The sequence below is a fragment of the Symphalangus syndactylus genome, chromosome 5 (assembly GCF_028878055.3).
Source record: "Symphalangus syndactylus isolate Jambi chromosome 5, NHGRI_mSymSyn1-v2.1_pri, whole genome shotgun sequence".
Lineage (NCBI taxonomy): Eukaryota > Metazoa > Chordata > Mammalia > Primates > Hylobatidae > Symphalangus > Symphalangus syndactylus.
In genome coordinates, this window is record NC_072427.2 from 59311046 (window position 1) to 59327031 (window position 15986).

Genomic DNA, 15986 nt, shown 5'->3' on the forward strand with positions numbered 1-15986 from the left:
AAAAATTAATAATAAAAAAAAAAAAACATTTAATGGAATTTTGTATCCCAGACTCAGGGCCATGTCATTTCTCTTGAGGGTTATGGAAGTAAGAGTTCAACATACTACCTCTCTGCTATTCAATAACCTTACAATGATGCTGTTACAAAAATCTGGCATGAGACAAACCTGTCCCATTCTGCTACCTGCTGTCCAAGCCACCTCCTAGCAGCTCTGGCTCCCCTTGCTGCATCCCTGGCACCTCTATGTTTGGATCTCTCTCATCTCAAGTTTCAGGTGAAATCACCATAACTTTTATGACAATTTTATTTATTATTATCATCAGACAGTCTGGATCCTGGCTGTTTCTGGCCCACCTTCCATTTGCTTGCTTACTTTTTTTAGAAAGGTAGAAGAATATCCCTGGAGAGATTTTTGTCTACATTTTATGAGACCAATGATGTCTCCAATAATGTCCTACTCATGGTCTACTTGTGGTAGTGCTGTGCAATGGGAGGTTCCCAAAGAGTTCCTGGTCAATCATGGCTTGTGGACAGTCATGAAAGGTCAAGGCTTTCCAAGGCAAGAAATGAAGCATTCATCAAGTGTGGTTATACCAAAAGGCATGAAATTAGAAGTGATTATATTGAAAGGCATGGATTAATTTTTGGCTTGAATATCTTGGTGGGAAACCATGCTGCTTTAGAGTTCAGCCTTCAAAAGTTTAGGTCACCGTTGTGACCCCAAGAAATACCAGATGGAATGGAACTTCTAGTTTCTGAGTAGCAAATAATCTTTACTCTGCAGGAACTAAGAACCAAATCCATATTCCAGGGCTCTTTTAGGATTATTCAGAATCCTAAGATGAGTCCTTTGAAGGATCCCCACGGAGACTGGCCTCAGTAATGGTTTGCATTACATCACCTATCAGATTACTATTGTTTCTTTTTTCTTTTTCTTTTTTTTTTTTTTTTGAGATGGAGTCTTGCTCTGTCGCCCAGTCTACAGTGCAGTGGCACAATCTCAACACACTGTGACTTCCGCCTCCAGGGTTCAAGCAATTCTCCTACCTCAGCCTCCCGAGAAGCTGGAATTATAGGCGCCTGCCACCATGCCCGGCTAATTTTTTGTGTTTTTAGTAGACACGGGGTTTTGCCATGTTCGCCAGGCTGGTCTTGAACTTCTGACCTCAGGTGATCCACCTGCCTCAGCCTCGCAAACTGCTGGGATTACGGGCGTGAGCCACCGCACCCAGACACTATTATGTTTCTTTTTTCTCATTTTACTATCTAAATAATGCTGATATTTTGGGGAAACTTACTGGTGTTTCACTGCATAATTCAAATGAAAACTGATAGCATAGTTCTACTAAATATTTCAGATTTGTTTTTTATGGCATACTTTTTTTTTTTTTGTAAACAGAAAAAAGGTATACCAAAGGTCTTACTCTTTATAAACACTTTACTGTTGTGATGGTATTACTTCTATAATGTTGCATTTGTCAATTACCACTTATACTATAATTTGGGCCCTGGATAAATCTCAAGTTACTCCTTTAGCTTCCTAATCTTGTCAAATGGCCTTTGCTGGTCTGAGTTAGGCAACAGAGCAGTAAGTGTACTTAATTTCCCTTGGCACAGGTTTGGGTTTGTACTATGTGACTATGTGAATCTGAAAGGTTATCCCAAAATAATGTTTTTGATTTTATACTTTGTTTTGCCATTGATTTGTTAAGGAAACCATGTAATTTGTTCTGAAGAGTTTCTGATGGTCTGGGTTTTGATGATGGCATCCATGTGATGCTGTTTAACATGTTCCTTTTTTTGTAATTCCTATAAATTGGTAGTTGAATCTAAAAGCTTAATCACATTCAGTACTTCTAGGAGAGTAGGCAGGAAAACTATTTCACAGTGGTATTATGATCTGCCAGGAGGTACACGTCATTGTCATCTGGTTGTCTTTCCTTTTGAGATATTAGCAACTTGATGAGTAATGCCTAGCTCCATTAATTTATGAGAGGTCACCAAATGGTAATATTCTCATTCTATTATTGTTCCTTCATTTATTAGCTGGAATACCTCTATAAAAAGAGACATTTCCTTTAATCTACTATTTGATTACCAAGTAGTTCAGTTAAAAACAGGACAAATAATTCTTTCCCTTTACTGACCAGTTCTCAGAATAATTGGTTCACTAAATACTCCAATAGTGAGCAGTTAGTTGTGGGTTTTGTTTTGTTTTGTTTTAGAGACAGGGTATCACTCTGTTGCCCAGGCTGGAGGAGTGCAGTGGCACCATCACAGTTTACTATAGCCTCCAGACTAGCTAGGACTACAGGTGTGTGCCACCATGCCTAGCTAATTATTTTTTGCTTTTTTGTACAGATAGGTTCTTGCAATGTTGCCCAGTCTGATCTTGAACCCCTGGCCTCAAGTAATCCTCCTACCTCCCTCCTCAGCCTCCTAAAGTGCTGGGACTACAAGCGTGTGCCATTGCGCCTGGCTCGTTTTTTAAATTATCATTATGAACTCATAAACTTAAATATTGGGTTTTTACTGTATTAGTCCTTCCTCATGCTGCTATGAAGAAATACCCGAGACTGGGTAATTTATAAAGAAAGGAGGTTTGGCTGAGCACAGTGGCTCACACTTCTAATCCCAGCACTTTGGGAGGATGAGGTAGGCGGATCACTTGAGGCTCGGAGTTTGAGACTAGACAGGCCAACATGGTGAAACCCCGTCTCCACTGAAAATACAAAAATTAGCCAGGTGTGATGGTGGGTGCCTGTAATCCTAGCTACTTGGGAGGCTGAGGAAGGAGAATCGCTTGAACCTGGGAGACGGAGGTTGCGGTAAGCCGACATCATGCCACTGTACTCCAGCCTGGGTGACAGAGCAAGATTCTACCTCAAAAAACAAAACAAAAGAAAACAAAAAATAAAACAAAAAAAGAGAGAGAAAAGAGGTTTGATTGACTCCAAGTTCAACATGGCTAGGGAAGCCTCAGGAAACTTATAATCATGGTGGAAGGCCCCTCTTTACGGGGCAGCAGGAGAGAGAATGAGTGCAAAGAGGGGAAATGCGTGATGCTTATAAAACCATCAGATCTCATGAGACTCACTCACAGTCATAAAAACAACATAGAGGAAACTGCCCCCATGATTCAGTTACCTCCCACAAAACGTGGGGATTATGGGAATTACAAGTCAAGATGAGTTGGGGGGGGTACACAGCCAAACCATATCAGGTATGTTTCAAATCAAATGCTTTTTCAACCTCTATTAAGATTATTATACAATATTTTTCTTTTAATTTGTTAATATAGTGAATTATACAAATTAACCTTCAATATTAAACCAACCATGGATTTCTAGCAGAAACTCAACTTGATGATAGGGATAATTTAAAAAAATATGTTGCTTGATTCAGATTCCAAATATTTTGTTCAGGATTGTAGATATGTTCCTAAGTAAGGTTGGCCTATACTTTTTTTTTTTTTTAATCTCATATTGCCATCCTTAAGTTTTGGTTATCAAGGTTGCAAAAGCCTCAAAACTGAGGTAGTGGTTACTTGGTTTTCTATTCCTTATGAAAGACTGACTGCAGAAGACACGAATTATTTTTCCTTGGATGCCTGATAAAACTTTTAATAATGCCAGGACCCATGGCTTGTTTGCTTGCTAGCTTTCTAAAAATGTTTTAAATGGAAAGCTACACACACACACACACACGGAAAAGTTCATAAATCACAGATGTATAGCTTGATTATTACAATAGCAGTTTCACCCTCCCGTATATCTCCTCAGCCTGACCCTGAGTTTTGCAAGAGACCTGGTGAGTCAGTGGGAACAGTAGATACATTAAAATAACTGCCCTGTTGACAGTAAAAACATTTAGAAGGACTGGAAAGGGCTCTTATATATCCAATTCAACAGCAAAGTTCTGAAAGATGTTATTACAAATTCAATTAAGCAGGCAAGGCAATTGAACCAGTTTTTCACCTACCAGGCCAAATTATCCTAAACAAGGTTTTTAGGGAGAGCTGGGAAGATTTTCTTTTTTTTTCTTTTTCTTTTTTTGTTTTTGTTTTTTTTCTGAGACAGAGTCTCACTCTGCCGCCCAGGCTAGAATGCAGTGGTGCAATCTCGGCTCACTGCAACCTCCACCTCCTGGTTCAAGTGATTCTCCTGCCTCAGCCACCCAAGTGGCTGGGATTACAGGCACCCGCCACCATGCCTGGCCAATTTTTTTTATTTTAAGTAGACACGGGGTTTCACCATCTTGGCCAGGCTGGTCTCGAACTCCTGACCTTGCGATCCACTGGCTTTGGCCTCCCAAAGTGCTGGGATTACAGGCGTGGTGAAACACCACGCCTGGCCGGAAGATTTTCATTCAACCTTATAATGCCTTTTCTGAGTAACTTATCAGATGGTTAGAAAACACAACAAAAAAAATCTTACACTCTTGCAAACTCATTAATTTTTTTAATAAACCAGACTTTTAAAGATTCTGAGGCTACAGCTAAAACAAAGATACTTAAGACAGAAGACAGAAGAGGATAGTTCTTCAGAGCATGAGAAAAAAGGAAAATATGATCTGACTCCATGAATCTAGGAGAGAGAACTCAGGCTGGCAGGATAGATATACCTGATAATCTGGCTAAAAGACTGGATGAATCCTCAGGCTGGCTAAAAATTGAATGCAACTGTAGGCTGCCAAATGAGATTAATGTTTGAAGTAGTCTCTTTGCAAATACTATTAGAATTTTTTGGCTAATAATGACTAAGATAACTCTTCCTTCACAATCAAAGTTACTTATTTTTGCCTACAGTTCCCCAGGTATCCTTTACTGCAGGTGGTTAGCTGGGAACAAAATCCAGCTTAGTAATACTGGAATTGTATCAACTTTTGACTGTCCATTTCATTAGCTAAGTTGCCTCCATTGTACATGTGTTCCTGATAATGAACTATTCTCAAACATCTCTGCCTGTCATGTATGTATCAGGGACAGAAACACTTTCATAGTTTAGAGGAAAGATGTTCTTTTCATGGTCTGGCAAAATTTTTCAATGAAAGCTTAATCGTTCCTGATCCAAATATAAAATTTTTATATACAGAAGACTAATTTTGAGCAACATATAGAAACTATCCAATATAAAAGTATAAAAAAGTGGCCAGGAGTGGTGGCTCATGCCTGTAATTCCAGCACTTTGAGAGGCTATGGTGGGTGGGTCACCTGAGGTCAGGAGTTCGAGACCAGCCTGACCAATATGGTGAAACCTTGTCTCTACTAAAAATACAAAAATTAGCCAGGTGTTGTGGCGTGCGCCTGTAGTTCCAGCTACTCAGGAGGCTGAGGCCAAAGAACTGCTTGAATCCAAGAGGCGAATGTTGCGGTGAGCCAAGATTGTGCCACCGCACTCCAGCCTGGGCGACAGATCAAGACTCTGTCTCAAAAAAAAAACAAAAAACAAAAAACAAAAAACTTCTAACATCGCACGGCCAGGACCTTAGTGATCAGATTTGTATATTTATGTCAAACCATTTACTTAACAAATATATACTGAGTGCCTAGGATGTCAGGTACTGTTTCAGCATGTAAACTCACTAAAGGAATGAGGGCTATGGTCTCATAAACTCTTCTCATTAACCCAAGGACTATTCTAAGTCTTTAACATAGAAAGAACGAAAAAGGAGCATCTCAGTTTCTTCAACTAATCCTCTGAAGTTTTTACTTTCCCTACTTTGGACTTTTTGATAGCTTATTTTTCCACAGCTGCTTTACACATATTTAAACAGCTAAAAGCTCAGCAGTGATCAAAAGAAGCCTCAAATCAAAGCATACATACACACACACGAGTGTTAAATACTAAATAATATACTAAAAATTACTTAACCTCACTTATACTGAAGGAAGTATAAATAAAAAACTAGAGATGCCATTTTCACCTATTAGGTAAAGAAACTATTTTAAGATTAATAATACCTGTTTTTTTTTTTTTTTATTATAGGGAGTCAAGCATTACTCCATACTGGTGAGAGTTTAAGCTCATGTATCTTTTTAAAAATGTATATATCTTTTGAGTAAGGAATTCCACTGTTAGGAATTTACCCTACAAATATACTGGCATTAAGACTGATCTATCTATCTTATATACTGGATATAAGATATTCATTGCAACATAACTTACAACAGTAACACACCTGGAAATAAATGCTCATGAGTAGGAAACTGGCTGAATAAAATTATAGTGCAGGAGCACAATGAAATACTCTTCCATCACAAACAAAGGAATGAAGCAGAACTTTATGTACTAAGATGTCCAAGGTAAAATGTTAAGTAAAAAGAAGTGGTCTGTATAATAGAACAATCCATTTACTATAACACCATTGATATAAAAAGGAAAAGATAGTCATATATAATATAAAAATTTATAATTAAAAATTTCTAGAAGAATTCCCAAGAAACTGTCAACAACAAGTACTTTTAAGAGGTGGAAGTGAGGTGGTAAGAAAAAGAGATAGTTTTACTTTCTTTATATATGCCTTTTGTTTGAGCTGAATGCCTCATCAGAGTATGTTTCTTTTTACATTTTGAAAATTTATCAGTCCTGAGATCATGTGAAATTCCTGTCAAGGCCGGGCGCAGTGGCTCACACCTGTAATCCCAGCATTTTGGGAGGCTGAGGTGGGCGGATCACGAGGTCAGGAGATGGAGACCATCCTGGCCAACATGGTGAAACCCTGTCTCTACTAAAATTACAAAAATTAGCCAGGCGTGGTGGCAGGCGCCTGTAGTCCCAGCTACTTGGGAGGCTGAGGCATGAGAATGGCGTGAACCCGGGAGGCGGAGATTGCAGTGAGTGGAGATCGCACCGCTGCACTCCAGCCTGGTGACAGAGGGAGACACTGTCTCAAAAAAAAAAAAAAAAGAGAAATTCTTGTCAAATTACCCACTTACTTTAAAGAAGTGATACCCAGAGGAAGTAAATTCATTTCCATAATTTGTTTCATAGATAAGGAACTGGAACACCAAATTCTAAGGACTGCTTAAGGACATGCTGTTTATAAAGTACTTTCAATAATTAAAAAGGTGATCAAAAGGCCAAGAAAAGTAATAAAAAGGGAAAATTAGCTGCAAAGTCAGATATTATAAAGGTATTATAATATCTTCTTTTCCAAATTATCTTAAAAAATTCTAGTTCTTAGATTTTTTTTAACCATAGATCATGCAAAATTACTTTTATTTAACTGAGTCTTAGTAATCAATTATAGAAGCAGTTTCCTAAAACTTGGCAAGTTGGGAATAGAAACAGCAGGAAAAAAGTTGTTGGGTGGGAAGTAGAAAAGGAGGGGATAGAAAATAGAATCCGAGAAGGCAGTAATGTCTGTTAGGATAAATGAGTTAAGGGTGACTTTGGATAGAGTCAATCCCCACAGTAATACTATACCTAACAGTTGGCTGTGTTCCCCTGTGATGGAGTTCTGACTCGGGTCTGAAAAACAAACAATTGAAAAGAAAAGAAAAAAATGAATGATCAAAACAAATAATTTCTTTAAAATCAGCAACAAAAGCCAACCAAGGAAATAAGCAAAAAATTAAAAAACTTATGAAATGTTAATGTGAAGATAATAAAAAATAGAACGAACTAGTGTAAAGAATGATCACATTGCTCAAAAAGTTAAACATAATCACCATCAGCAATTCTACTCCTAATTATACTTCCAAAATAATTGAAAACAGGGACTCAGATACTTTACTACAAAGTTTATGGCAAAATAATTCACAATAGCCAAAAGGTTACCAGGTATACTCCTACAGATGAATGAATCAATAAAATGTAATATATACACACAATGGAAAGTTATTCAGCTATAAAAATGAATGGAATTCTGATACATGTGACAACATGGATGAACCTTGAAAACATTATGCTAAGGAAAACAAACCAGACACAAAAAGATAAATATTATATGACTCAATGTATATAAAATGTTGAGAAAGGGCAAATTTATGGAGATGGAAAGTAGATTAGAGGTTACCAGGGGCTGGGTGGAGTAGGGTATGGAATGTTATTGCTCAAAGAGTACAGCGTTTCTGTTTGGGGTGATGAGAAATTCTGCAAACAGTGGTAATGGGTGTACAACACTATAAATGTAATTAATGCCACTGAGTTGTACACTTAAACATGGTTAAAATGGTAACTTCTGTATTGTATATATTTTGCCACAATAAAAAGTAAATTGAAAAAAATAATAATCACACAAATTTGACCAAGCAGTAGTTTCATAAAGTAGAAGGATGATTCAGGATTGTGATATGAGTTATATTTTTAATGACGAAGGAACATTTTAATGACAAAAAAAACTTATGGCTATAGCAGCTCAAAGTCAAGACATAAATAAAGCACTTACTACTATTAGCAGATATGTTCTAGTAGTCTGACTTTAAGATACACTGACTAAATTGGCTTTCATAAATATCAATTTCTTTAGTAATCTGAAATAAAATTAGTGGCAATAAGCCAAGTTCTTAATGCAAGAGATATTGACAATCATCATTTAACAGTCAACCACTTGCTTATTTTAAAGGTTTGAAAAGCACTAAGAGCTAAAAACAGAAAAGACTAAGCTCCACTTTCCTCAAAGACTAAATCTCTTGAGACGCTGATGATTCTGGCTTTCTTGAATGTGCCTGGGGTAATAAAAATAATTTTAGACCGGGGGTCATGTGAACAATGGGAAAAAAGTTACATCTTTATTTTCACTAAACTCTAACTGAAGTTAAGGATTTTCTACAGCTGTGATGTATGCAATAGATTACATAAAAGTACCTGTGATTTTGTCTAACAATAAATCTCAGATATTTTTATATCACATTATTTAGACAAAATTCAAATATCTTCCATAGTCCACATATGGCTTTTGTTTTTGTTTCTGAGACGCAGTCTCGCTCTGTCGCCCAGGCTGGAGTGCGCTGGTGCAATCTCAGCTCACTGCAAGCTCTGCCTCCTGTATTCACGCCATTCTCCTGCCTCACCCTCCTGAGTAGCTGGGACTACAGGCACCTGCCACCACACCTGACTAATTATTATTATTATTATTTTTTAACTTCTGGCCTTCTCCTTGCCTTTTTTTTTTTTTTTTTTTTTTTGTATTTTTAGTAAAGATGGGGTTTCACCAGTTGGCCAGCCTGGTCTCGAACTCCTGACCTCAGGTGATCCACCCGCCTCGGCCTCCCAAAGTGCTGGGATTACAGGCATGAGCTGCCACGCCCAGCCCACATATGTTTTATATATCATTTAATTAACACTTTAAGCATCCCAGACAGAAAGAAACAATCAGAATACTTAACAAATTCCAGTTTCTGATGCATACTGGAGTATACACTATATACTTTAATTAAGGAAGTAAGGTAGAAACCTGATTTCTACCACAAAAGTTTTAAATGCTATTTGAACATTTAAAAATTTATTTTCAGGGGATTTTTTTCCTTAACTTGGTTTGAAAAAGTGAAATTTGAAATGTTCCTATTCTAGAATATTTTCCCCAAACATACCATCAAGTGAATTCCCAGTTTTTACTTTAAACTTATCTTACTTCCCATCTAAATAAAGGATACTGGGGCTGGGTGCAATGGCTCCTGCCTGTTATCCCAGTATTCTGGGGAGCTGAGGCGGGAGGATCACGAGGCCAGGAGTTTGAAACCAGTCTGAGCAACATGGTGAGACCGCATCTCTACAAAACATTTTAAAAATTAGGTAGGCATAGTGGCGTGTGCACCTGTAGTCCCAGCTACTCAGGAGGCTTAGGCAAGAGGTTCTCTTGAACCCAAGAGTTAGATGCCCCAGTGAGCTATGATGATGCCACTGCACTCCAGCCGGGGTGAGAGCGAGACCTTATCTCTCCCCCAACCCCCCACTATATATATATATATATTCTTGCACATAAGACAAAGTAGGAATGTTCTTGCACATAAGACAAAGTAGGAATAACAGTTCTGTAGTCACTCTCTCTCTTAGGGAAAATTGGGCCCTATCATTATGGAGAAGCAAGCATGTAGGTGGCATGAAAAGAAGAGCAGAGAAAGCATAACAGAATTTTAGAACTAGAAGAACCTTGGTTGTCATCTAAACCTACTCCAGTGACTCTAGAGGAAAAGCTGGGGAAAGGTTATCAGATCATTTATTTTTCTCTTTAAATCACAGCAACACCTCTCCTTCAAGATTCTGATTCCCAGCCATAGTCACTAATATGAATAGCTTGTATCTCTCAGGTGTGCAGGAACAGAAAAGTTGAGAACCTCATATTTTAATGTTTATAGTTCTAAAAAACTAATGCCTGGGTTAATCAGTGACTAAAGACACATCATACTACTGCCCAAAGAAAAAGGTTATAGTCTTGATGCTTTGAGAACTTATGTTCTTGCTTCTCAATATTCTGTAATTCTAACTTTCTTGTTCTAAAACAAGGTATGATAGGCTAAAACAAGTTATTTGAAATTGCCAGGGAATACATCCTATGAAGAGAAATAGGAAAACATCTCAGATAACTCTGGCAGACTAGGTATGGTTTTAGAGAGGAAAATATAAATGACTTTGCCTTTAAAAAGAACTAAGTCGGCCAGGCGCAGCGGCTCATGCCTGTAATCGCAGCACTTTGGGAGGCCGAGGCGTGTGGATCACCTGAGGTCAGGAGTCGAGACCAGCCTGACCAACATAGTGAAATGCCATCTCCACTAAAAATACAAAAATCAGCCGGGCGTGGTGGCACGCACCTGTAATCTCAGCTACTCTGGAGGCTAAGACAGGAGGATGGCTCGAACCCAGGAGGCAGAGGTTGCAGTGAGCCAAGACCACGCCACTGTACTCCAGCCTGGGCAACAAGAGTGAAACTCCATCTCAAAAAAAAAAGAAAAAAATTAACTCCTCTATTGTGTAATATACTTTCTTTCCTTCTAAGCTGTGCATACGTGATGTATGTATACTCTCTAGACAATCCAGGAGTTTTCCTTTGAACACCCTCCTATACTTCAGATGAGTGGAAACAAGTCTTTTTATTTTTTTTGAGATGGAGTCTTGCTCTGTTGCCCAGGCTGGAGTGCAGTGGTGCGATCTCGGCTCACTGCAACCTCCACCTTCCAGGTTCAAGCAATTCTCTGCCTCATCCTCCAGAACAGCTGGGATTACAGGTGCCCGCCACCACGCCCGGCTAATTTTTGTATTTTTAGTACAGTTGGGGCTTCACCATGTTGGCCAGACTGGTCTTGAACTCCTGACCTCGTGATCCACCTGCCTCAGCCTCCCAAAGTGCTGGGATTACAGGCATGGGCCACTGAGCCCAACCAGAAACAAGTCTTTTGTGTAGTTCCCTACAAGTTCAACTTAGATTTTTATTTTTCATTTATTATAATTGAAAAATTATGGGCAATCCTTGATACTTATTTAGTAATCTGAAGACTAACCTCCAAGAACCTGCAAATCTTTTATTAATATACATAAAAGCTAAAACAAGGCTGGCAGCGGTGGCTCACACCTGTAATCCCAGCACTTTGGGAAGCTGAGGCGGGTGGATCACAAAGTCAGGAGTTCAGGACCAGCCTGGCTAACATGGTGAAACCCCATCTCTACTAAAAATACAAAAATTAGCTGGGCGTGGTGACGTGCCCCTGTAATTCCAGATACTCAGGAGGCTGAGGCAGAGAATTGCTTGAACCCGGGAGGCGGAGGTTGCAGTGAGTGGAGATCGGGCCACTGCACTCCAGCCTGGGCGACAGAGCAAGACTCCGTCTCAAAAAAACAAAACAAAACAAAACACACACACAAAAAAACAAAGAACTAAAACAAAGGTCAATCTGGGAGTATACAGGCCCATGAACCCACCAGAATGAAACTAGTTTTGCCTGCAAAAATTACAATTGTTCAGTGGATTTAACTTGAAGGGCGTTTCTGGGTTTGCAATCCAAATTGTGCAGTCATCATGCTAACACTGCTGAGATATGTCTGAGCACCTTTCAATTGTTCTGTGTCTAAACTCCCCCATTTACCACCTTTCCTGACTATGTCATTGGTGAGGGCACACCCAAGTTTGCCTAAGACTGGGAGTTGTCCTAAAGATCACTCAAAATGACATTTATTTTAAACCAGATTATTTTCTCTAATAGGAACTATGTGCCAATAATGTCACTAGTTTTATCCTTTGATGGCCTTCATAAATAAAGCTACTCTTAGGACAAAATACAATCAGGTTATAATCAAAAGCCAGAGATACCCTGTAAGTCAAAATGATAGATCAAATAAAAAATAGAAACAAACTATATACCTATTAAAAATAGGTAGATGTAATCATAAAAATGAACTGAAAATATTTCCTTGTAACAGTAATGATATGGTAGTTTTACAAATAAGCACTTGCTCAATATATTTAACTTATCTTGGGTAAATAGTAAGAATGAAGATTTTAGTTTCCTGCCATGCACCTGGGAGAATGGAGACAGAGTGAAATGATTGTGGGTGGTACTCACTTGCAAAACTGCCTCTGTCAAGTTTTTCTGAAGAGCTTTATTATTTTCCTTAGTTTGCCAATAGCAATAGTCTTTGAGACTATTTTGAACAAAATTTCCTTTGAGAATCACTTCATTTACCATCATTGGCAGATAATTTGAAGCAAATAAAGGCTAGCTGGTATACTGTAGCTAAAACACAGGGTAGAAGGTTTTAGTCTTTATTAAATCTAGAATCAGTAATATAATTAAATAACACACCAACAGCAGAAATTGTTGCCCAATTCTTTAGATAAAGAAGTAGGCATGACCAAGCGCATATACATCAGAATTAAGACTATTATGCTACTGGCTGTGTTATCTAGACATACCACAAAAGTTGTTTCAGGAAAACAAACACCTGAAATGACTCGTCTTAACGTGTAAGGCATTTCTAGCTTTCTTAACTCCCAGTTTTTAAAAAAACCAAAGCGTCATCATCATCAAAAGAAACGATTCCAACTCAGAATTAAACTAAGATAGTTAAAGATGGAACCAAATTTGGGGATGTAAACTAGTATAGCCACTATGGAGAAGAGTATGGAGAGTACTCAAGAAAAGTACAACTAGAACTACCATATGATCCAGCAATCCCACCACTGAGCATTTATACAAAGCAAAGGAAATTAGTAAAATTAGTGTATCAAAGAGACACCTGCACTGCATGTTTATTGCAGCACTATTCACAGTAGCCAAGAAATGGACTCAACCTGGGTGTCCAAAAACAGATGAATGGATAAAGAAAATGTGGTATGTATATACAAAGGAATACTATTCAGCTATAAAAAAGAATAAAATCCTACCATTCACAGCAATGTGGATGGAACTGAAGGACATTATGTTAACTGAAATAAGTCAGGAACAGAAAGCTAAACACCACATGTTCTCATTCATATGTGAGAGTCAGAAAAAAAAAGTTGATCTCATAGATGTAAAAATTAGAACAGATGATACCTGAGGGTGAGAAGCGCATGGGTATCGGCGGAGGGCAGGGGGATAGGAAGAGATTTGTTAAAGGATACAAAATTATAGCTAGATAAAAAAAAGAGTAAGTCTAGTATTCTACACTATTGAAGGATGACTACGGTTAACAATAATTATTAGCCTCAAATAGCTGGGAGGAGGATATTGAATGTTTCTAATACAAAGTAATGATAAATGATCGAGACAATGGATATACTACTTACACTGATCTGATCACTACACTTTAATAGGTATTGAAAAAAAGATGGAACCAAAGACAATTACTCTAACATTCACATTTATTAGATTCTGCCTCTCTATATGGGTAGGCTCTCATCTTGGTGGGAAAACAAGTTGAACTAAGTCAAAATCTGAAAAGCCCATCCTCTTTACATAACATATTCTAAATTTATAGCAATGAACTAGATAGACGTAGAAAAACTAACATGAGATTAATGAGGTTTAAATAAATGAGTAGGCTGGGTGCAGTGGCTCACACCTGTAATCCCAGCACTTTAGGAGGCCGAGGCAGGTGGATCACGAGGTCAGGAGATTGAGACCATTCTGGCCAACATGGTGAAACCCCATCTCTAGTAAAATACAAAAAATTAACTGGGCATGGTGGTGCATGCCTGTAGTCCCAGCCACTTGGGAGGCTGAGGCAGGAGAATCGCTTGAACCCAGGAGGCGGAGGTTGCAGTGAGCCAAGATCGTGTCACTGCACTCCAGCCTGGTGACAGAGCAACATTCTGTCTCAAAAATAAATAAATAAATAACTAAAAAATAGTAGGCAATTTTAGGCAAAGTAATTAAGCAATAAGATGGTAATGTAAACCAGTGCATACAAAAAGTTAATTCTTTATGTTTCTACACTACCTCATAAAGGACAAAAATCCTTATTTTAATTTTTAATATAATAAAAATATAGTTTAAAAAAGATATATAGAGCCTACATATGCCAAAAAAAAATAGCTAAAGATCATTAAGCTAAAATGTGTACTTTAATCCACACCATCTGCTACATAGTGGCTTGTGTAGACAGTTAACCGTGAACAGAATAAGCTGCGATAGTAGCATGGAACCACGTACTCTACTTCATGTACAGTGTATAGTCCTTAGTGCATAAGTACATATTCCTTAGTATATTAATAGGGATTTGGCGAGAAATGGTTTGGGGCAGGGATTGTAAGTAGACTTGTCAAATCTATTTAATAGATAAGTAGACTGCTCTGAAGTGTAATTTCTCATACCCCTCAAAATGCTAATGACTGCCTAGCTAATCTCCAAAAGAAGAATATTCAGCATTCCTAAACACATCAGAAAAGATTGTTCATTTTGTATCAAATACCTTGTATAATTAGTGTCCTATGATACACACTTTGGGAAACGTTGAACTAACTCCTATCAATATACTAAGGTTAAAAGATAACTCCCTGGCTGGGCACAGTGCTTCAAGTCTGTAATTCTAGCTACTCAGGAGGCTGAAGCTGGAGGATTACCTGAGGCCAGGAGCTTGAGGCCAGCCTGGGCAAGATAGCAAGACCCCATCTCTTAAAAAGAAATAAAATTAGCTGGGTGTGGTGGTGTGTGCCTGTCGTCTCGGCTACTCAGGAGGCTGAAGTGAGAGGATACTAGAGCCCAGAAGTTCAAGGCTGCAATGAGCTATGATCACTCACTCACTCACTCACTCATTCATTCACTCAGCACTATTTCCATTAAGTCAGTATTTTCAAAATTTGCCTGGTTAAAACAGTCATGGGGTATTTGTTAAACTACAAATTTCTGGGTCACATAACTAACCCTAATGACTCAATTTTATGGAGGAGGCTGAGATTCTGTAGTTTTACCAAGTGCCTCAGATGGCTACTATAAAACTTCATTCATTCAACCATTCTTCTGTTTAAATATTTGAGTGACTAATAAGTCCCAGTCATTTTTCCATGTGCTAGGGATAGAAGGTAAATAAGAAAAAGTTCCTTTTGTCATGCAGATATGGGAACATCAATAAGAAAAGAAAATTAACAGCTGGGCACGGTGGCTCACGCCTGTAATCCCAGCACTTTGGGAGGCCAAGGTGGGTGGATCACCTGAGGTCGGAAGTTCAAGACCAGCCTGGCCAACATGGTGAAACCCGGTCTCTACTAAAAATACAAAAATCAGCCAGGCGTGGTGGTGGGCACCTGTAATCCCAGCTGCTTGGGAGGCTGAGGCTAGAGAATCGCTTGAACCTAGGAGGCAGAGGTTGCAGTGACCGGAGATTGCACCATTGCATTCCAACCTGGGTGACAAGAGCGAAACTGTCTCAAAAAAAATAAAAATAAAAATAGAAAAGAGAATTAATAATCAAGATAATTTCAGCTTATGGTGTTATAAAGAAAATAAAGAAGGGTGATTAGAGAGGCTATTTTTTATTGGGTGGACTGTCAGGACCTTTCTGAGGAGGTAACCCTTAAGGTGAGACTTGCGTGAAAAGGAGCCAGACATATGAGGATCCTGAAAAGACT

At 38.5% G+C, this 15986-nt stretch overlaps 1 protein-coding gene and 1 long non-coding RNA gene across 9 annotated transcripts in view; one reads left to right on the plus strand and one right to left on the minus strand.

Moving 5' to 3' along the window:
• SLC12A6 (solute carrier family 12 member 6) overlaps positions 1-15986 on the minus strand; it is a 109566-nt gene that overhangs the window by 41399 nt on the left and 52181 nt on the right. For 7 of the 8 annotated variants that reach the window (XR_010120740.1, XM_063639062.1, XM_063639061.1 and 4 more), the window contains one exon: positions 7430-7474. The exons of the other annotated variant lie outside the window; for it this stretch is intronic. Coding sequence is in view for 5 of the 7 variants with exons in the window: in XM_063639062.1 (XP_063495132.1) it covers positions 7430-7474 (45 nt within the window). In the remaining 2 variants the exon portion in view is untranslated. The remainder of the gene's footprint in view (positions 1-7429; positions 7475-15986) is intronic. 8 annotated transcript variants of the gene reach the window in all.
• The window catches only part of LOC129482584 (uncharacterized), a 35187-nt gene that overhangs the window by 7412 nt on the left and 11789 nt on the right, over positions 1-15986 (plus strand). The window lies entirely within an intron of this gene.